This window comes from Sitophilus oryzae, unplaced genomic scaffold, assembly GCF_002938485.1.
Source record: "Sitophilus oryzae breed Bouriz unplaced genomic scaffold, Soryzae_2.0 scaffold_213_pilon_pilon, whole genome shotgun sequence".
NCBI lineage: Eukaryota > Metazoa > Arthropoda > Insecta > Coleoptera > Curculionidae > Sitophilus > Sitophilus oryzae.
Window position 1 is genome coordinate 1,728,883 of NW_022146767.1, and position 22,554 is coordinate 1,751,436.

At 32.8% G+C, this 22,554-nt stretch overlaps 1 protein-coding gene across 5 annotated transcripts in view; it reads left to right on the forward strand.

Annotated features, from left to right (window-relative positions):
* Window positions 1-22,554, forward strand: part of LOC115884223 (protein gustavus) — a 245,167-nt gene that overhangs the window by 213,020 nt on the left and 9,593 nt on the right. For 4 of the 5 annotated variants that reach the window (XM_030902731.1, XM_030902727.1, XM_030902729.1 and 1 more), the window contains one exon: window positions 20,565-20,840. In XM_030902731.1, coding sequence (XP_030758591.1) covers window positions 20,752-20,840 — 89 coding nt within the window. In that variant the 5' untranslated portion in view covers window positions 20,565-20,751. Of the gene's footprint in view, window positions 1-2,339; window positions 2,345-8,187; window positions 8,195-20,562; window positions 20,841-22,554 lie in introns of those variants that run through there. The other variant, XM_030902732.1, reaches the window with a different exon arrangement.

Below are 22,554 nucleotides of genomic sequence, written 5' to 3' on the forward strand. Positions count from 1 at the left end.
ACTAGGTACCTACTATACCATTTACATTCATTATGGTAATGTAGGGTAGTATTAAATTGGTGTTATATTGCTTTATTATACCTGGTTCTAGTCCCTGGACTTTTTCAAAGTTTTCCAAATATTCATTCAGTATCGAAGTGTCCTCTGTTGTGTGCATCGGTATAGTACACACATTTCTAGTTTAAAAATGCTGTCATCACGTGTTCGTCGCGCCAGACTTTTACAGGATGCCGATTGTTATCCTTGTTGTAAAAGGTCAGTAAAAGCTTTGTCTTTAATTTATTTTTGTTTTTTTAATTTCTGTTACTTTATCACAACTTTGTGGTCATTTTTTATATTTTTTTTTGTTTCAATGAGGTCGTTTATCTTTCTGAAATGTCAGTATTTAATAATAATGATTGAGAAAAGAAAAAGGCGTCAAAGTTGGCTTAGAAATTTAGATCGCTGTCATTATATTATACAGGGTGACAATTTGAAAACGAGCAGTATTTAATATTGCCTCTACCGATGATAGTATGAAAATTTGACGAAACACGTCAATTGATATCAAGGGGGACAATTTTTGAGGCATTTGTTGTCGTGTTACTGGTAGGTACAAACGTTTTTAAATTAAGTTCTATGAGGCGGTGATTGCAATCCGTTTTAAAATTAGATATTAAATACATTTCATTCATTTGTGAGGTTAAGTATCACAATTTTGACAAAATAATAATGCAGTTTATGCAGAATTTTATAAGGAACAATGGTAAAAGAAATAGGGGTTGTCATTTAAAATTTTAGGGGTAGGGGGTAGGTGCCCTGGGGGTCAAAGGGTTGAAAGTAACACGACAACAAATGCCTCAAAAATGGTCCCCCTTGATATGTAAATTGACGTATTTCGCCAAATTTTCATACTTATCATCGGTCATGGGTAGAGGTAATATTAAATACTGTTCGTTTTCAAATTGCCACCCTGTATGTGAAATTATATGAAGAATAACATCAGTCCTTATCTCCAAGCTAACTTGACGCCGTTTTTTCGATTATACGATACTAACAGCGTTATGTTATATAAAGTATAATACATGCTTGTTTTATCTATCTATGTTATTATTCTATCCATTGTTATTATTCTATCCATTATATCTTGTTATTCTATCCATTGCGCTGTTTTTCGCACAAGTTTTGAAAGTATAAAGTTGTAACATAGTAAATCACATTAGTTTTTCAATTATGGCACCTTGCTAGAACCATTTGTTCTAGAAAAAACGGCGTCAAAGACGGCTGAGAATGGCAATCAATGATAATTTTGGCGAGGTCTAGCCCTAGAAGTCATTTACTTGGCCCATATACTCTTCTTTATTTTTAAGGGTACGTTGCGTACTGCCAGCTGGCTTGAGAAGGTTGTAATTTTTTTATATTGAGTGAAATTGATTTTTAAATAGTGTAGTTTAAATTTCGAGAAAATAGTTATTTTTTATACAAAACGATAAAATGGTATTTTATCGTAGACCGAAAAGATTAATTCACGAGCGATGAAATCGCGAGTGAATTAATTTCGGAAGACGATATAATGCAATTTTATCGTCGTGTATAAAACAATATTTTTTTCCATAGCTAGTTAGGTTTTGAAAAATATTCAGAAATTATTTCAAGGAATTTATTACGAGTAGAAAAAATATTGTGCTGGATTGGCGTTGGTTTCTATGTAATTTGACAAATAAATAAAGCTGTCTCTTTAGTTGTCAGTTTTGAGTCAATATTTTTTAATTCTCTTTCGTGTCGATTGCTGATTGAATTGGAGCCAGAAATGGCTCAAAATGAAATAAGTAAATTACCAACAGATATTCAGGCTGAGGCGACAGACGCCATATCCAAACTACTTCCATTTAAATCCCGAATAACTTATGAAAAGGAATACGAAAATTTTCAAAAATGGAAGCAATTAAAAAACGTGCGAGAATAAATAAAGTTTTTAATCTATCCTCGCTGTATCATTTTTAATCTACCCTTGCGGTTAAAGTACTATTTTATCTACTATTTTTGATAGATATAAGGCAATTTTAACAGTTGCTATGGGAAAAATATATTTTTGGAAATAGATTTGTGTGTCTGGAACCGTTTGTATTTAGGAAATGAACCCACCACAAAGGCACAGACACTTTTACAATAGTATATAATATTTGATAAAAAGTACAGTTTAAGTGTTGGTTGTATTTAGGTACCTACTTTCTTATCAACATTTATTAGGGTTGGGGGAGGGTATTACTCAATTACTACAACAAAGCAACTTAGTACCTGGTACCGTTATTTTATTTTCAAACTTTCCCAAAAATTCATTCGGTATCTAAACGTCTTGTGCTGCGTACGTACAGTTCGTATCTCCAGTTTCAAAAATGGCACCACGTGAGTCTCATTCCAAATCGATCGATGTCTTTTGTATTGGCTCTCATAAAATAACTATTAGAAGCCGGCCTTGTTCTCAGGCTCAGTCAATCGTGTCGATAAACCCACCACCGCCAAAACGGCCCAGGTACGCTGAGTAAGTCTATTTATTTTTTCGTATTACACTATTACAGTTTACCGTTGGGGGTTTTAGTGTTACAAAAGCAAAATAAATCACTAATTTACCACAATACTCCAAAACGCTTTACTTTCAAACATTGGACGCGCTTTTCGCTGACGATGTTAGTCAAAGTGTTTTAATCATCTGTTGATGATTTTAACATGGTTCGCGAAAGTCACGTCCAAGTTTGAAAGTAAAGTGTTTTCGTGTATTGTGGTGAATTAGTGTTTTATTTTGCTATATACAGTTGCTAAAAATGTTGAGAACCATATATGTTGGCTCCATAATGATTTTCTCTAAGTGGATATGGTAAAATGCCACCAGATTTTTGAAGCAACAATCGTTTGAGTATACAGGGTGGTCCGAATTATATTCCGGAAACTTCGGCAGCATATTCTTCAGATAAAAGCAAGTGAAAAAGTTCGTATAAATGTATGTCCTTAAATGTTTAGTTTCGGAGATACAGGGTGTAGAAATTTCATTTTTATTTCGATTTTTTCCAAATAATTTTTGAAGTAACGTCAATGTTTGGATGAAAATTGGTGTCTGGGAGTTCTTTGACATGAGAAATTTGATTTTGATGCCAATATGACTCCTATTTGTATGGGCGCCACCTATTTTTAACTGTTTTTTAACTGTTTTAAAGATTAATAACTTTTCGTCTGTACTTGTATAAAACTACTGAGTGAAAAAATATACATTTACGACGTTTTTTACGTAAAAAAAGGTCTTCTTGTGATATTTGGAATCGGAATTATCAATACCTGCCATCATTAACATAAATTAAACATGTCGACCTAATAGTTATTACACTGAAATAATACATTTTAAATGTTTTTGTACTAAAGTTGAACAGAAACTGTTTTATCATCATTAAGATTAATTTAAAATCAAAATTTCCCAAATTTATTATTTCACTCAAATAACTATTTGCTCAACATGTTTATCTTTTGTCAATAATGACATGTATTGACTAGTTCCATTCTAAATATCTTGAGAACGGGTGCTCGTAGTAATTTTTGCCAAGAGACATTTTTGTGGTTATTTTTTCACTCAGTAGTTTTATACAGGTATGGACGAAAAGTTATTACACTTTACAACAGTTAAAATGCATGTAGGTGGCGCCCCCTACAAATAGGAGTCATATTGACATGAAAATCAAATTTCTCATGTCAAAAAACTCCCAGACAGCAATTTTCATCCAAATATTGACGTTACTTCAGAAATGTTTTGGAAAAAATCGGAATAAAAATGAAACTTCTACACCCTGTATCTCTGAAACTAAGCATTTCAGGACATACATTTATATAGTAAACGCCATGAATGTTTGGGAGTGATTCATCGGTAGCTACCATGTGAACTAATCTGTTCAAGGTCACATAAAACTTAATTCCAGTGCCGTGGTCTTTCAAGTCATATAATAATCAATATATAATCTGTTGTAATTTGTTGTTTTAACTGTCAAAGTCTTGTCAAAACATATATTTGGTTATAAATATAAAATGGAATGCCCCATGGAATGCCCCATTGGTTATAAATATAAAATGGAATGCCCCAATGGACTGACGCACAAAAACGAATCAATCAAAGAAACGCGATATAGTATCGTCTTTGTCAATCACGCTAACATTTTAGAATAAGTAGGAGGAGCGCACGCAGATGATTAGACCGGGCCTCTAAAAACCTACGTCTGCGGTAAAAATTTACGTTTTTAATGTAAAAATAATAGCGCGCGTGTCGATTCTAGCTTCATCAAGCGATGAATCACTCCCAAACATTAGTGGCATTTACTTTACGAACTTTTTTACTTGTTTTTATCTGCAGAATATGCTGTCGAAGTTTCCAGAATACAGTTCGGACTACCCTGTATAACTTTAACTTGAATACAACTTTACTAAATATATAAATATAACTTTTTTCATAAAAAGCTAATTGAAGTAAAAAAAAATTCTTGTTTTGGTTTGGCAATTTATAACAAAAAAGCATTTTTGTTATAATTCTAAAAGAAACATTTTCATTATTTAATGACATAATATATCTGTTATAACTGCTTTTTTGTATTGCCTTGTCACAAATGAAATTGGCTTCAATAAAATGAACAAAAGCGATAATAAACTGGACAATTAGCTTTGAATAATATGAATCATTCATATTTTCGTCACTAGACACATTCTGTATACTTAAATATCTATTTTTAGTCCCCAATTCTTAACCTATTTATTTAAATTGACATTTTATGTAATTTATTTATATTATAATAAGAATGATGGTATTGCATTACGTATTGCTGTACAGGGTTCATCGTGTGGCAGGTTTAATAATAATAATAGCATTCTTCGAAACAAACTGTTCTGCTCATAAAGAAGTATTTTTTTTCACCATGAGGTGTTTAGCATGCAGAATGAATGGTTGTAGCGGAAGTGCTTGAGTATACCACGTTTAGCATGTGTACGATTGGCATTAATAAGTTTTGTATTTATAGTTCCTACTACATTCACCAACATATTAATTTAAGGTTAGCAGATTTTTGTACGCTAAAATATGTTTTGAAATATTTAATAATATGTATTTTGAAACCATATGATTTTGGATCAACTCTACCTCTGTTTAACTGTCTTAACTCTCTCCTCCACCAAACTATACTATTGGTTTATATTCAGACAGTCTTACAATTTACAAAATTCCTCTGACTATCCAAATTATTTTTGGTGTACTTGTACTAGTCATTTACCTGACCAAGCTACATTGCCAGGGTACCAAAAGTGATATCACCTAAGTGATACTACAGAGGTGCCTTTTGTACATAAATGCGTACCCTTTTGGGTACCATTGTGATGATATTTTATAAAAGAACGTGCTTCTAAGAATGAGTACAAATACTTTATACGTTAGAAAGTTTTTTTTTCTGAAGATTTTTGTAAAGAAGGTTTTTCCCCTCATAAAAATTTACATAATTTCTTCTGTAGTAGACTGAGGTATTTATTACACAATTACTACAGGTATATATTACAATTTTACTATATCTTTTATAACGAATCAACCAAATCGATTCACCCTGTATATAGATATTATAATATACTTACTCTATGGAAAAAAATCACAAAGCACCCTAACTAAATTTTATGCTGATTAAGTTGAAACATATGATCGTGTACATTTGCCAAACCGGTTTCGTAAATTGTCTTATCTCTCAGATAATAACGGATGGTTAAATCGGGGTTGTGTCTATGGTGGTTAAGTAATTTAAAATGTAATTTATTACTGTAGTAAATTACCTACTAGTTTCATCTTTACTTTTTTTTTGATGTTGCTATAATATCTGTCAAATAATTCATGATTCAAAACTATACACGCAGTTCGTACTTTGATATTACAGTTTCCTTTCGGTTGATTGGCCACCGCGTTATCCAGACTTAAACTCTATTGATTTTTATATTTTTAGTTTTATAATGGAAATAATTTTTCGAAGCTTGACATTTGCCCATCCCTAAGTCCTCCATTTAAGTTTGGGTGTGTGGAAACATTAAAAATTCCCCTCTATAGCTGACTGGGACATATACAAGGGGATCTTTTTTTCCTTCACGACAGGCAGATGGTTTTTCACGGGGGAAAATGACGTGTGACTGTGTCTGTGCCGGCACAAAGACCCCGCTGATTATTTTTATGGCGAAATTAAATGGCGAAAGCGAAAAAAAAGTGGATAGAATAGGGAAAATTGGTTTTTTTTTTCTTTGGGTTATAGTATGGGGTTAGATAGGATTAGAGTAACAGAAGGGATTTAGAGATAATATAGAAGCGAAATATGTTATTGTATTGTACAATATGATCGAAAAAAAAACAGGCGTTAGCGATACTGGTTTTGAAGCGAAGATCGCTGTCATTTTAGATGTAAAATTATATGGGAATGTCATCGATCGTGATTTCCAAGCCAACTGGACGACGTTTTCTTTTCGATCATACGGTTATTTATTCTACCGGGTATATTTTATTAAAGACTGTTTAAAAATACAGTTAAATTAGACATTTTTTAATTAATAAATAACACATAGAGGGTGGCACGATAAAAATTGTCATCGACTGTCGCTTCTAAAACCACTGTGACGCTATTTTTTTATATTGTATGGCATTTTTTCTTTAATTGCTCGAGATTTAAACGTTTTAAAATTAAAATTCGTTCAATTTGTGGTAGATAAATGTTATATTAATTATCACGCTTTTTTTCCGAGAAAATTAAAATAAATAATTAATTTTTTGAACTAACCAAATAGAAAAATTATTCCATAAGCTTAGCGGATGCTTTTTTCGTCGTTTTGTAATTTTTAGAAAGTACAGTCTCATAAATAATTACGATTAATTCCTGTTACATTAGTAATTGTGGTTTGTTTCATTGTCGTTCTCCGCGGTCTTTCCAGTTAGTATCTCTTGGGTACGACTTTCTATAATATATTTTACGAAAAATCTTTCTTTGCATACTAATACATTAATAATGCGTCGGCTGGTAAGTTATGGGTCGCTTTAAGGTAATTTTGTATGTGCCACACCCGTATAAACGTACGTGGTTATTACTTAATGTGTTGGATAGAAGGTATTTAAGATATTGGATAAATTTCATGCATGGGCATGCACTTTACTAAAAATCTGAACACTACGCTTCAGTAGGCGTTGAAATAAAATGTTGGATTCAACTTATACGTATGTTTTTCTTCAAAGTTCTTCTTGCCAGGTGTCCTACCCATTGCGATTTGAGGAATTTGACTCCGTGGATGACATCTATTACCTGGGTCTTTTGTCGTATCCACTCTATCCTTTTACGGTCTCTCTTGGTTGTTCCCAGCATATTTTGTTCCATTGAGGGTTGTGCGACCTGCAGTTTCCTTATGATGTTCGTTTAAGTATCCAGGTTTCGCATGCATAGGTCATGACTGATAGTACATATTGGTCGAGTGTTTTCTTCTTTAGATAGAGTGGCATTCTAGATTTGAATATGATTCAGTTTTTTTCATAAGTACTTCATGCTAACTTAATTCTTCTGTTGATTTCTGGTAGTAGATCCCGAGCCGTGTATTAGTTGACCCAAATATATCTCGGCGCACGGCAATGCCCCCGCCAAGTTGAGCACAGCCGTACCATTCTTTTTTCGGAGCTATTAGCGGCACTTTTGACCACCTTGTAATTTCGTTGCGAATAAAGCAAGAATATTAATTTTCACTGCACATAAGGAATTATCGCTTGTCAAATTTCTTTAATTTTGACATTGACGTATTGACACATCATCAAAATTCTAGAAGAGTTACAAACTTCAAATTGTGAATTTTAGGTAGCTTTAAGGTTATATCCAAAGGAAAAAATGAAAAATCTCGAAATATCCTTATGTATTAAAATATATTCTTCTACTCTTTTCAGTGTTGTGTTACTTATTAGAATGTATTTTCTTTCAACTAGTTCGTTGTATAGTCTGTCCAACGAGAGAAGATCATTGACAGTGATAGATATGTCTGTCATTTTAATTTTAAAGTAGTTTATTTTATTTTACAAAGAAATAAGTTGATGCAACTGGAACTCATAGCAGGAAATTAATGTATTTAAAATTTGACTGACAAGTGATTACTTCAAAATATTGTGAAAAAAACTGTATAAAACAGAAATAATGTAATCGAGCTATTTTATTTAATAAAAAAACGGTATGTGCTAATACAAAACAAACAAGAACAAGACACCACATACCAAAAAAAAATATAAAAAAGAACTATTTCTTACAGTTTGATAAATATAGGAAGACTTGGGGATAGCACTGGTCGCGCACACGATAGAGAGAGAACGCATTCGGCGGAAGAGAGATGCAGTTACGCTACGAAAAATCTGATTAAAGCAAATTTGTGGGCTGTCCACTGCGCATCGAGGGGCGTCTCTTATTTTATATTTCTCACGTCTCTAGCTATACTTGTTAAGTTGTACTTTCAAGCTTTATGAAACTTCCCGCATTTATGATTATATTTATCAATATAACTTATGTACAAATACAAATTTGTAATATTCCGCAGGAATAAATAAAACAACATAAATAAACCAAACTATTTTATTAATAATAACACTTACCAAATTTTATACCTTAAAGGTTGATTATTAACTTTAATCTTATTTTTTTTTAAACAGTATACCTTTTGACATTATTTTTCTGCAGTACTAAAATCCATTATTTACCTATCGTGCGATGTCGATATTTTACAGCTACTCCAGTTTTTAGTATGTGTTTAGTATGGTCCTTCTACCATATTCGAGATGCACTTATCTACGACGAGATGGTATACGAATTTTATTGGTGTATAAGACTTTCTGCCTGGGCAGCGAGTATTAACCATAAACTGTGCTCTGGGTCTACAGTTAATTTTCATTCGATTTTTCCTCCACTTGACTTCAAAAGACACAAAACACACGTAATAACACGAATCAAAATGCATCATCTTCCAAAACGCAGGGTATTTGACAAAAGTTGACACAAACTTATAACCTATAATTTAGCAAGACTTTGACAAGCGTCAAAAATCTAAAGGCGAGTTCATACGCATCGCCGCGGCGTCCGTTTGTCGTACATCGTTCCGTCAAACCAATAAAATTGAAATACGATCTGTCATTTTTGAAATAAACCAATAAAACTGGTTAAAAACAACAAGAGACGACGCATGACGGATTTATATTTAAACCCATCTATATAGTTAATTATTAGAAACTTTTTTTAGTAAAATAAGTAGATTGGTATGGGACGTAATCTGCTTTTCTTCTGTCATTGTCTGTCGAAATCTTACCTGAGAAAAAAAACAGAGTACGTTTTTCGTGTACCGGTCGGTATATAAAACCGGCGTGAAAATGGTGCCACACTGTATATACGCCAGATTACAAAATTCTAAGCTAACGCAACTGAACCCGTGTTTTATGTAAAAAAATTGGGAAACGTAGCGTACGTCCTCCATTTTAATATATTCCGACTGGGTTTTGCAATCGCGCAACTCGCAACTGCAAACGGCTACGAAAAAAAAACACTTTTCGAAAATGTTTCACAGAAACGGTTGTGGGACAGCGCAAGGTTGCGATAAAATTACAAAAATTATCGAGCAGTGTCCATTATAACTAGTTTTAGTTCTTTTTTCCAAAAATGCGCTTTTTTTCATAAAAGAGATATACATTTATTAATATTAGACGATATAGGACACCTTGACATTATTATTGAAATACGTTATAGTGTATTATATGAATATTAACGAGTAAAATGGGTCTCAGTTAAGTTAAGAGTTAAGCGACGTTTGATGGTGTGGGTATATCGATGGGTGAACGTCTGGAAAATCGATTGAGTCGCACTGCTGATTTTACCCGGTTACCCGGAGATTTTCTCAAAATTTCGGAGGAACAGTATGGAATATGAAAAAAAAAAGTTCAAATAATGTTGTAGAGCGTCAAATTCTACATAAAAATTATCTCTATATTTTTTTTTGCTCTAATCAATATTAACCGAGATAAGCTAGGGGACAGCTTTTATATTGAAACATTTTTTTCCTTTCCGTTTCTCCGAAATTTGAAAAAGAACACTTTATTTATATTTTTTTTTAAATTTCCATCATTTCCTAGCTTCTAGCCACCCTATCTCTATTAATTTTGATTTGAGCAAGAAAAGTAGCGATCATTTTTATGTAAAATTTGACACCCTACAACTTTTATTTGAACTTTTTTGTAACCCTTACCGTTTCAGCGAAATGCCGAAATATCACTTTATTTATTTATTTCACCCCTTCTCGGTGGTGAATTTAAAAAAAATCTTTTATTATTTTTTTTTTGGCCTTACTAACCAAAACTTCGTATTTGAAGACCTATTTTTTTGGACTAATCGTCGAAAATATGGTATTTTTTGGTTATTAATGATAATGGCTTATAAAAAAGTACTTTTTAGGTAAATAAATATTCTGATCCCCTCTTTGTTACCTGTCAAGATAATAAAATACTCTATGTTAAAACAGGTGTCAATTATAAGTTGGTTTTTCGGGAGCATTATCAAATAACAGCATATGTTAAGTTTTCTTTTTCCTGTCATTAGATAATAGCTATCATAAATATACTACTGAATATTCATCATCATTTCTATTGCATATTCCTTTCTTGAAGTCCATATTGTGTTTTGTATTTGTAATGTTTGATGCAAGTTTGTCCGTACTTGTTTCTCAATATTGTGGTCGCATCTTAGACCCTCACGCCTTTTTGATCAGTTTTTTTTTTCTCTAGGATCCCACTGTGTTCTTTTGGTGGTCCGTTCTTGATCAGTTCTTGGTAGGTTACAAAATTTAAGGACTTTCTTATTACCCCTATTGTAATCTCCTCAAACCCACCACCATGCACCATAGCAAATATATATTTGATACCAATTAAACTTTTAGTTACGTAATCGAAGGCGCGTTTTTTAAATTCGCCGTTGCCAGCCATTGCAACATATTCCTCGCCGGACTGACTAACTGGATTTTAAATTTCCCGCCGGGGATTCACGTGGTACCTCTGCTGTAAAAAATGTCAAGTTGCTATATTTATATATTTATTTCCTGACATTGTCTTTCGTTTTGTATTTGAGTTTTAGGTTTAAATGAATTGTTTTGCGATATTTTAAGCTTAATTTTTTTTTACTAGCAGACCTTGCAGTCGAACATTGCTCTTTTTAGAACCTCTTTTAGTGCGAACTGTACAGGAGAGCTTAATACAAAAAAAAGTCCAATTATTCATTTATAAAAACAGATATCCACCATCTTTAAGTGGTTCTATTCAGCTGAATCTCTAGATTGTTTTTCAATTCGAATGTTAGAAGATTTATGTGTAAGAATAAAAAACTCAAATTGTCTTTTTTGTATGAACAAATATCTAGTTACCTAGCCAAGAAAACAATCATCCGTTGTCCATATCCACCGTACAATCGCGCAGGTGTTGTAAGCGCTAATTGTTATGTGGTAAATTATTACATTTTCAGGGTTTCCTAACGAAAATAGGTAAATATCAAGGTTAATTGCATTAACGCGCCTATTATATACACAATAAAAATTTAACATAGATAATTATTAATTTGTTATGCCGATAACATTGAATCCGTTTTTTTTATCAAAAATTCGGTCACCTACACATAATAGAAACCTTGTTTCTTTTGACTTAATTTGTCACACTTGATAGTTACAGAATTTTGACAATTTTTTATGAATAATTTTTGATGTAATAACATTTTTTGTATCTTCTTTTAGAAATCAGAACTAGTAAAATATTGACGCACGATTACTAAAAAAGCCAGAGATGACCAGTTGGTACTTAATAAGCTGTGATGTGTATCGTGGTGTTATAATGGTAATTTCAGTATAGAAAAAGAATTTTTAAGTTCTTCCTACTATAAAATTAAGAATTATGTAATCGGTTTTAGGTTTTAGCAAATTAATATTTCATTTCCGCTTTAGTAACTGATAGAAAAAGGTACTCTTTTTTAGAAACCGATAACTGTATAAATTACAATGAAGGTTTAATTTCCTCTGGTTATTCTCAATTATTTATCGTTTGGTATTTATATTTAAATTGTAAAGTAATTAAAAAATGGTAATTTTGCAAAGTTGAAACATAGGTATCTAAATAATTGTTATATAATTTTCTTACGTTTATATATTTTCGATTGTAAGAAATATGGAAAGTGTGGTAAATTTGGTTAAGTACCTAGGTATTGAAAATTTATCGGACTAAATATATTTTTTACAAAAATCCAAATCCCCAGTTTGTCTAAATTGTCAACAAAAAGTGACAATTTGGACAAGTGTATATTGTTACTGGTGAATACCAGTTCTTCCTGGATAACGATCGATGATACGTCTGACTAAAATGTTGTGTAAAGTTTCATAATTAAAGAAAATATCAGTTCGAGACGATATTTTATTTAATATCAATATTGTTTACCACTTAAGCAAACTTTAAAAGGTTTGTTCTTTATTGTAGGTAATTCTGCATTTTAGAATAAACTTTTTGTATCCATGAATTTTTTAAAGTCATTTAATTTAACTTGAACTTATTTTTCTATTTATAGTCCAATAAAACTCTCTTTCAAATACATATGAAGTTTTGGTAGAAATTTGAATTTTTGATATAAGTTAATAATTGTACAGTGGCAACTGCTTTTATATGTGATGATTTGCTGTTGATTTTGGATATCACATCAGCAACTGCCGTATATGACAACGTAGTAATGTTGCGTTAGTAAACAAGGGTCATCTCTGCGGCGTTGCAAGCAGTCACAAGACGCAAAGCGGTCAGAACAATAATTGTCACAAAACGATAGGCGGCCAATAAATGGTGGAGAAATTCACCAGAGGCAGGGACAGATGCCCAATTTACAATTCATACTTGAACATTTGCCAAAATTTACCCCAGACCGACAAGCAAAGACAGAAAACTGTTCAACAGATAAAACAATAACAGAGCATGGTAAGCTTAATAGCTAGGGGTGTCTCATTATTGGAATTAAATGTACATTTTCTTGGCAGTCTTACGACAGTCGCTTGGCACTAAAATGATATTTTGGCAGTGCATGTGCATTTTTGGATAAGCGAGACAACCCTCGCTTAATAGGCATCTAAAGTTGATGGGATTGGTGGACGAAGTTTAAAAATTTGTTTCCCATTACATCAAGGTATTTGCTATCTTCGAAAGCACTGAATATATCTCACATCTCAAAACTAGTTTATATGGGGATTTCGAAAACCGAAATCCCAAAGGTGATATACGTTCAGGTAAAAATATCTTAAACCATCGTCATCAACATGATCATCATCATCAGGCATTTCCGAGTCGTCCGTAGCTGGCGCTCGTCGAACTTTCAAAGCCGCCTGCCGGTTGGTTCGCTTTCAAGGACACTTTTTACCTGCCTCCTTTCCATCCGTCCAGTCGATTTCATGACAAAAGCGTTCTTTGACCGTCCTGGGGACGGGAAAAAAGCCGCAGCGGCACGATCGAGGTCCAAAACGCGATCCAAAGAACAACAACCACTAAGTACCCGTTAGAGATGTCTAAGTGTATCGATATGAGAAAATATCGATATATTTTGTTTATATAATTTACTTCGTACTTCGGCAGCATATTCTGCAGATAAAAATGAGTAAAAAAGTTCATATAAATGTATGTCCTAAAATGCTTAGGTTCGGAGATACAGGGTGTAGAAGTTTCATTTTTATTTCGATTTTTTCCAAATAATTTTTGAAGTAACGTGAATATTTGGATGAAAATTGGTGTCTGGGAGTTTTCTCGCATGAGAAATTTGATTTTGATATCAGTATGACTCCTATTTGCGTCACCTACATGTGTTTTAACTGTTTTGAGGAGTAATAACTTTTTGTCCATATCTGTATAAAGCTACTGAGTGAAAAAATATACATTTCCGTGATTTTTTACGTAAAAATGTCTCTTGGTAAAAATCACTACGAGCAACCGTACTCAAGATATTTAGAATGGAAATAGTCAATACATATCTTTATGGACAAAAAATAAACATGTTGAATAGATAGTTATTTGAATGAAATAATAAATTTGGGAACATTTTATTTTTTACTCATTTAGGCAACATGTTTAATTTATGTCATTGATGACAGGTATTGGGAATTTAGATTCCAAATATCTTATATCTAAAATATAATATCTAATTTCGAAATATAATATCTAATTATTACTCGTAGCAATTTTTACCAAGATACTTTTTTAGTAGTTTAATACAGGTACTGACGAAAAGTTATTACTCTTCAAACCAGTGAAAAAATATGTAGGTGGCGCTCCCTACAAGTAGGAGTTATATTGACATCAAAATCAAATTTTTCATGCCAAAAAACACCCCACATTTTCAGGGCACGAGAGTCACAAGGGTAACGAAAAGGCAGATGAAATGGCCAAACAAAGCTCATCAATGCCATTCAGAGGCCCAGAAGCCTTCTGCGGCGTTACAAAAGCAGTAACGACAATGGTCTCAAGGCGATAGGTGGCCAACAAATAATAAACAAAGTATCGATATTAAGAATATCTATACTTTTTTAAAAGACTCAACATCTCTAGTACCGGACAAGACGGGCAAGCAAGCGATGTCATTTTTTTTCTTTCTGAAATTCCATCACAAAGAACCGACGATGGACCAAGCAAGAAAGAGAGAGAGAGTACTAGCGTGAGAGGGAGAGAGAGGGCAAGTGAACGGCTTTGCTTTCAAGGATAAACCATCCGAGTGTCAATGGCACTTGGTCAATGTAATTGAATGATGACGTGCTAGCAACGCAGCAGCAATGTACTTTTTGTCGGAAAAAAATGTTCTATAGTAAAAATGTTGATTTTCTGGTTGGGGTTGAGTCAATTTGCCAAGCTGTATTAAATTAAACGCTTTAAAAATGAATTGGTTTATTTTAATTCAAAAAATTCTTGTATTCTACTCAAAAAAACTATCGGAAATATACGGAAAACATAGTGGCAGTCTTCATAGAACTCAAAAGTTTTGAAGGAAAAATCGTTCAAAAATAGAAAACTAGCCATTTGGTTATAGCACAGCTTATTCATTACCAGCTGGTCAACTTTACTGCTGCGCTTGTTTTCGTATATATATATATATATATATATATATATATATATATATATATATATATATATATATATATATATATATATATATATACCAGCCGTCAAAATAATAGCCTCGGTCGTTTTTTTTAATAAGGCGTGGTGCTCAGATTACGACTTTTTAGATCACATAATCAAACATCTAGGTAGGCACGCCTATTTCCATGTCATCGTAAATCAATGGAACGAAATATGCTGGGAATAACCAAGAAAGACCGTAAAAGAATAGAGTGGATACGACAAAAGACCCAGGGAATAGATGTCATCCACTGAATCAAATCCCTCAATTGGCAATGGCAGGGCACCTGGCAGGAAAGACAGGCAAAATGGACTACAAAAATTACAACATGGTACCCACGAGGAATTAAGAGACCTAGATGAAGACCAAACCTGATATTAGGAAATTAGCAGGGATAACTTGGACCCGCATAGACAACAATGAGCCCAATTACAAAGGAGTATCTAAACATGTGAGGGAAGTTTCCCCATAACTGGAAATGGTTGAATCATCTGAAAATGATGATGATGATGAATCATAAATCGGCAGGCTGAGTATAAATAGGCTGTGGTTCTATTTTCTTGTTAGAGTAGTAGCTAATTTAACGTTTTTTACGTTTCAATAACAGAGAACTAATATTAATTTGTCTAGTAAAAAACACTACATAATTATTAATTAAAAAACTAATGAATATTTTATCCATAACTATCTAACAATGGGCCTATAAATAAACCGTCGAAAGTCGCTATTACCCAAAGGAAACCGTTCTAACGCGCAAGACGGTAGAATACGTACAATAATAGCAGGAAATCACTTAAATATGCGCCAAACGACAGCCAGACAACACATGTTTGCAAATGAACATTTGATAAGTCGAAAAACTTCGACAGGGGTCGGGCCTTGAATAAGAATTGAACAGGAAAAACAATGAAAAACAAGGGGAAATACACGATAACGATAATCGAGAAAAAAACTGTAAAACGTAGTCTGTTATGAATTGTAATATTTGTATACGGTAAAGTACAAGGTCTTCCAGATAGTTTTTAATTTGGTATACGTAAATTCTTAATCAAATTTGAATTATTTATTAGGAATCTTTAGTTTTGATAATTAATTTTGGAATGTATTCTTACGTTACTTGTGGCAATTCTTCTGACTGCATTGGCAACGCCGCAGAAGGGTTATGTTGTTAACCATCTCATCTTCCTTTTGAGTATTTAATATCTTAATGTACTCAAAGTACTAGTGTTATATACAGCATATAAACAATAAGATTTTCCCGTAATTCATTTCAAAGTATCTGTAATAAGGTTGAACTAAGAAAAAGATACTAAAAAACGATGACCAAACAATGCCCGTGTTTTTATTGAATAAATAATCTCAATACATTCACTTAGATTACACACAACATTAATGACGACCTTAGTGAAATATAAAGGTCTCTACACACGAATATTTAACGTACAACCAGTTTTATGCCTGTATGTTTATTTCTCTGACACATGTCTAAACATTTTGATCAATTATTGCATACAATAGGTTTAGTAATCGTAATTATAGCTATTGTCTAATATGATATAAAGCTAAATAAAATCAAATAGTAAATATTATGCAATGGTATAATCAATTAAATTTGATTTTAATAGGGTATTTATCTGTCAACCTATGAAACGATTTCTATTTAATGAATGCTGATAGAATATTTTGTTTGCATAGAAAATGTGTTTTATAAAAATATGTTCCTTTAAAAGTCCACAAAGGCAGAAGACAGTAGATAATATATACTCTTGATTGTGGAAGATAATGATTCGGTATTGAAACTTTAAGAATTTCGGCCATTTGGTTGTTTCTTTAGCACCAGTTTAGTGAGAATTTTTAGAAAGTTAGAAAGTTGCGTGTACTGTGACTAGTCCTACTATACCTTCTAAGCTATGAATGATCGATTGATCAATGTGTATCTTCTTTGAGTAACATGGTTCAGGAAGTACTCTCCACTAACTTTTATGCTCCATTTCTAGCCAACTTTCTGTTTTCCATGCCAATTTTGTTTGATGTTCCAAGCTTGAGATAAAATATAGAAAAGATACAGCATATCTTATTAAAGAAAATATTACACAGACAAAACTTATTACTGTAGGTTCCAGGACACTCGTAAATTCTTATCGATATAATTATATGACCAACATGCTGGTCATCGAATTTCCGACATTCCCATCGAAAAATCTTCACGTGTGGAGCATCCTTTAAGACACGAACACACATAATCGGTCGGAGAGGAGATGGAAATATGCAGATACGGCGATATGATGTGGATTGACCGCGACCTTGACTGGAGTCGACGACTGCCTCTTGCTCTTGCGTCTGTATGTTGTTATTGTCGGCCTCTTCGCCGCTCAAGTGAGAGTCCGACGAACTGGATCTCAACAAAAATCCTTTCACTTATTTCGGTTTCTTCTATTTGCATCATAAGCAAGAGTTACTATACAATATCGAAGCATAGAGATGTCTTGGAATTTGCTAGACAATGATTTAGTCTTTATTAATTTTTGCTTAATCAACGTTTCGATTATCAAGTGTGAACTAATTTGTTAATCTTGGAACTATTGAGGTTATATACCGTGCTGGCAACTGTTACTTTTGGGTCGGCATTTACATGTGTGGAAGTAAATCGCATAGGGATCTTATTAAGTCGGAGTGAGAGAAATGCGACCGACCGACGCGACGCGCGACGGTGTGCTGTTGCGGCGTTGCCGATACGCCTTTCCCTATCAAGTAAAGTAAAATCACGATCGCAAACCGCTTATTTTTAAAACTTTTTTTTTTCAAGAGATAACTAGATAAAATCATTAGACATGTTTCTGAGCATCTGAAATAGAATTATAACGATATCGTTAGGGTGTCATTTCTTTTATAACGAGAAAACGTCAGTAATCGCGATAATTTAAAAACTCAAGAACCACTTTCGATATTGAAATTTTTTTTTATTTCCAAGATCGGATATTTTACGATATGTTTACATAAGAAAAATTCGATAAGGTTGTTTTTTCCATTCAAAAATTGTAAACAATACATCCATTTACTTTTAGAGCATAGCAATTTTCAGCTATCGTGTAATTTTTTTATTGATGAAGATTTTCACATACTGTCTACAAAGAAAATACAGGAGAAATATTAACAAAGTTCTTGAAAAAACTACAATCTATTATTTCTAATAGATTTCGAGATATCGATTTTTGAATTCAGAGTTCTAATAGCGCGACCACTATCGACCACCCACAATTCCACTTATTTTTACCAAAAATGCAAGTGTTTCTAGCTTGCACTTAAAAAAAATTCAAGCTGTAGGGAAAATTACAACGACTCAACTGCGACAAATCTGCTATATCCCCTTCCACGTCTCTTAGCGATGTGCACAGTTTCTCGGTTTATTTCATTCATTTGGCAACGTGTTTACTGTCCTCTCTTTGTTCAGTACATTATAAACGCATTGTACTCTTCTTACATACGGAAATCTCGACCCAAGACTAACCTTTGCCAGCCCTTAGTATTAGAGCAGAGTATTTACCTGTGAAAAAGTTGTATGGTCAAGCCACTGAGAATATCTTGCATTGGTACGTTTTATAATCGGTTGCCATATTGTGGAAATTTTAATGCATGGATTGTGCTTAAGAGGCTATTTTGCTAGATATGAATACAACTTCTTTAAATTTTCGGTCTTTTCCAGCGTAGCTCCTTGTGGACAACACGGGCTTCCGTCTATTTTATGTTTTGGTGCTTCGAGCACACATACTCTGCAATATATGACTTCATTGTTTCATCCCTTTGCGTATATTTTTTTTTATGTTAGTTATTCGTGCATTTAGAGGACGTTTTGACTGTTCAATATACGACTCACAACCTTTACAAGATAACTGGTAGATGCACGCTTTCTCTTGTTTTGATGCTTCCAGTTTTGATTTTGTTAAAACACTTCTTAGAGTAGTTCAAGACTTAAAAATACTTTTAATTTTATACTTCTTAGCTATTCGTCTGATCTTTTCTGATGTTCCTTTCATATGAAATGTAGAGATGTCTTGTGTTATACCAAACTGCCTGTGACTCTGAAATATTAGAGATTATGTTAGTATATTAGCTGATACCTGCCCATTTTGCTGTGCATTGATATTTGGAACGATATATTTCTTTATATAGGTATCTAGCAATGCTGGTCTGGTAAAATTCGACTCTCTAAAGCAGAATAATTTAATTACATATTACATCAAACACATAAGTTAAAAAATGCGTCAATTTAAAGGTTTCCTCCAAGATTTGTATACTATTTTATTTATAATCATAACCATTGATAAAAAAATAGGTACAATATATTTTTTTTGAAAATGAATTGATTTAAAATGCCAAAAATTTGTAATTTTTTTTTGACGGGCTAAATTTCAAAACTAGTAAATAACTTTTGACGATTTTGAATTTCTTGTTCGTTCCTTCAAATTTCAACAACGAAAGCCGAATGTTGAATAAAAGTGATGATAATGAAGACTATTTTAACACTTGAACTTGAAGAAAATGTAGAAAAAACAGTGAAGGAAATGCAAGAGGGAACTAAAGCTAGATAATAAAATTATTAAAAAAATAGTAATGCAAAACATTACATACGAGGTTCAAAACAAAACAATAGCAAAATATTTCACATTATTTAAACGGATATGTGAACAATTAACTTAATTTATCATTTAAATATTTACTATTAACAAGTGATTCATATTAAAAGCGTCTTATGAGAACGATTGATACGTACTTTGAGAAAAAAAAAAGAATTCTAAGATATAGTGAACGGTCATGTCATAATCAATGACGTGGTTAGTTGGATTCGTAGGAAGAGAAAGGATATGAGATGTAAGGTGCCGATTGCAAGAACTACAAATAAGTGGAATAAAAATATGGAATTTGTAGTTATAAAATTCCCGGGTGATTATGGATAAAAATTATTCATAGATTTTCGTTGAAGTGAGAATATGAATGAGCAATGAGAATGAATAATATACCTGGTATATTATTTAACTTTTATAAGTTAATAATCTTAAACTATTCTTAGTTTCTTTTTCTCTTATTTTTCTTCAGCATTATTTATTGTTTTATTTATATAATTTTCTTTTCTATTATTATTATTATTTATAAAATTTTGATTTTAAAAATTTTAAAAAATCATGATTTTTAAAAAATTTCGTTGATTTAAATCAAGTTGATTTTAATCATTGCACCCTGTTTCCAACTATTTCAATTGTTGATCATCTCCAATTTATAGATTAATAAATATGCTGCTAATAAATAATAATAGGTCCAAAAATGAGTTATATTAACGGTTTCCCTTTTTGGTTTCAGGTTCAAGCACAGCATAAGGACCAGTGGCGTGCGTAGCGTGGGGTGCAGCGCGGGGGGCGGGCAACAGGCCCCCGGTGGCGCGGTCCGGGGCGCCGCAGACGTGCGCCGCGCCTACAAGGCGTCGGTGGTGCCGGGGTGCGGCGCGGCCGCCAAGGCGGGGGCGCGCGGAAGGAGGGTCGCGCGTGGCATGAGCATGGGCCAGAAGGTCAGCGGCGGAGTTAAGGCGGGCAACGGCAGGGACGCCGCGGCCGCCCCCTACAAACCAGTGATTCCCAGGTAAGATATTACCATTATTAATTATTAAGAAGATATTGCGTAGTCTGATATATTTAGCCACAATTTCGCTATTAGCGCAGAAGCTATTTTGACATTTACGTATCTCAAGTTCATAGATAAAGGAAACAAGTTTAGACTGGAATGCTCGGCTTGCCATCAAAACTTAAGCTGCGGTTGCTAAGAAAAATCGCAAACAAGAACAGAAATAATTTTCTCTTGTCAAAGTCAGAATCTTCAAAAATTATAAAATCTTAAACAACAAATTTAAACCGTCCTCATTTAAAAAATACCGAAAAGTTTTTAAAGCGTTCATTTTCAAGGTAATTATTGCTATCTTGTAAGTCTAATTTAAATTTTATTTACTCAAACCCGTGATAATTGTGAAAAAGTGGCATTAAAAACTTAAGAAACTGTGCAAAAACCATCGTGGATTGTGGCATAACGTCGCTTTCCAATGTTTCATAGGTATTTCTTACATGTCCTTATATAAAATAAAGTTCCTTATCTGCAACACACTGTATTTTATTTAAAAAATTAAAAGAGAATAATAACAAATTTGAATAAATAATATTTGGCGACATAATTCCGGAAAAAGCCGAACAGCTCCGAAATTATCAAAAGATTTGTAGAGCGACCGTTGTAACAATAGCGCCAAAGAGTATTTATATTTTCTTTGTGGGCACTTTCCAATCTAAACTTGTTTCTTTTATCTATGGCCAAGTTTAGAGTTATAAAACTACATAATAATGTTTATTATTTTTTTTAGTCCGGTTTTTTTAAGTCCGACACTCTGTAAACTCGATCTTATCCTAACTTTTTATTTCCGTTTTGGTTGTTTTCGGTTAAGTAATTTATTAGTTTTAGGTAAATTATGCTTACTAAGTGGCTCACTTCTATAGTTTTTATTTCTTCAGATAAAAATTTGTTGCTAAACTAGATTTGGTATGTTAGTATGAGATGACATAAATTAGGAATTCATAGACGTATTCAATTCTTTTCGGTCACTTCCTGTTTCACCGGAAACTTCTACAACTTTTGATTTTTAAATGACACACTTTTTTACTTGATTTGATAGAAAATGACATTCTGAACAGAATGATATATCATATGCCAACTACTGACGTTTTCAGTTAAAACAGCATTTTAAATTTCAAATTAGAGCGCCATGGCCATAAGTGTAACTACAATTTGACCAAATTATTAAAAAAATGCTTTTTCCAAATATAATGAGCCACCCTCGTTCCATTTGAAAAAATTGAGTTATTGAAATACGATTTGGGCATCTTTTAACCGGCCATAACAAAACACGAAAAACATTAGACGATCAAATATATTTTTACAAGATTCTTTGATTAAAAATTAGTGTTTTTAACACAGCCATGCTACGCTAGATTGAAATTTAAAACACGATCTTTTTTAAAGCGAGAATGTCAAAAATTGACATATGATATATCATTCTATCCGGAGTGTCATTTTCTATCGAATAAAGTAAAAATATCGAGAATGTCATTTAAAAATCAAAACTTGTAGTCATTTCCGGTGGAACAGGAAGTGACCGAAAACAATTTAATACATCAATATCAATCCTGATTTATGTCATATTACTAACGAACCAAATCTAATTTATTTATCTGAGAAAATATAAGTTATAGAGGTAAGCCACTTTTGAGAAACGCCCGGTATATTTAGGAGCAAACTATATAAATGTTTTTAC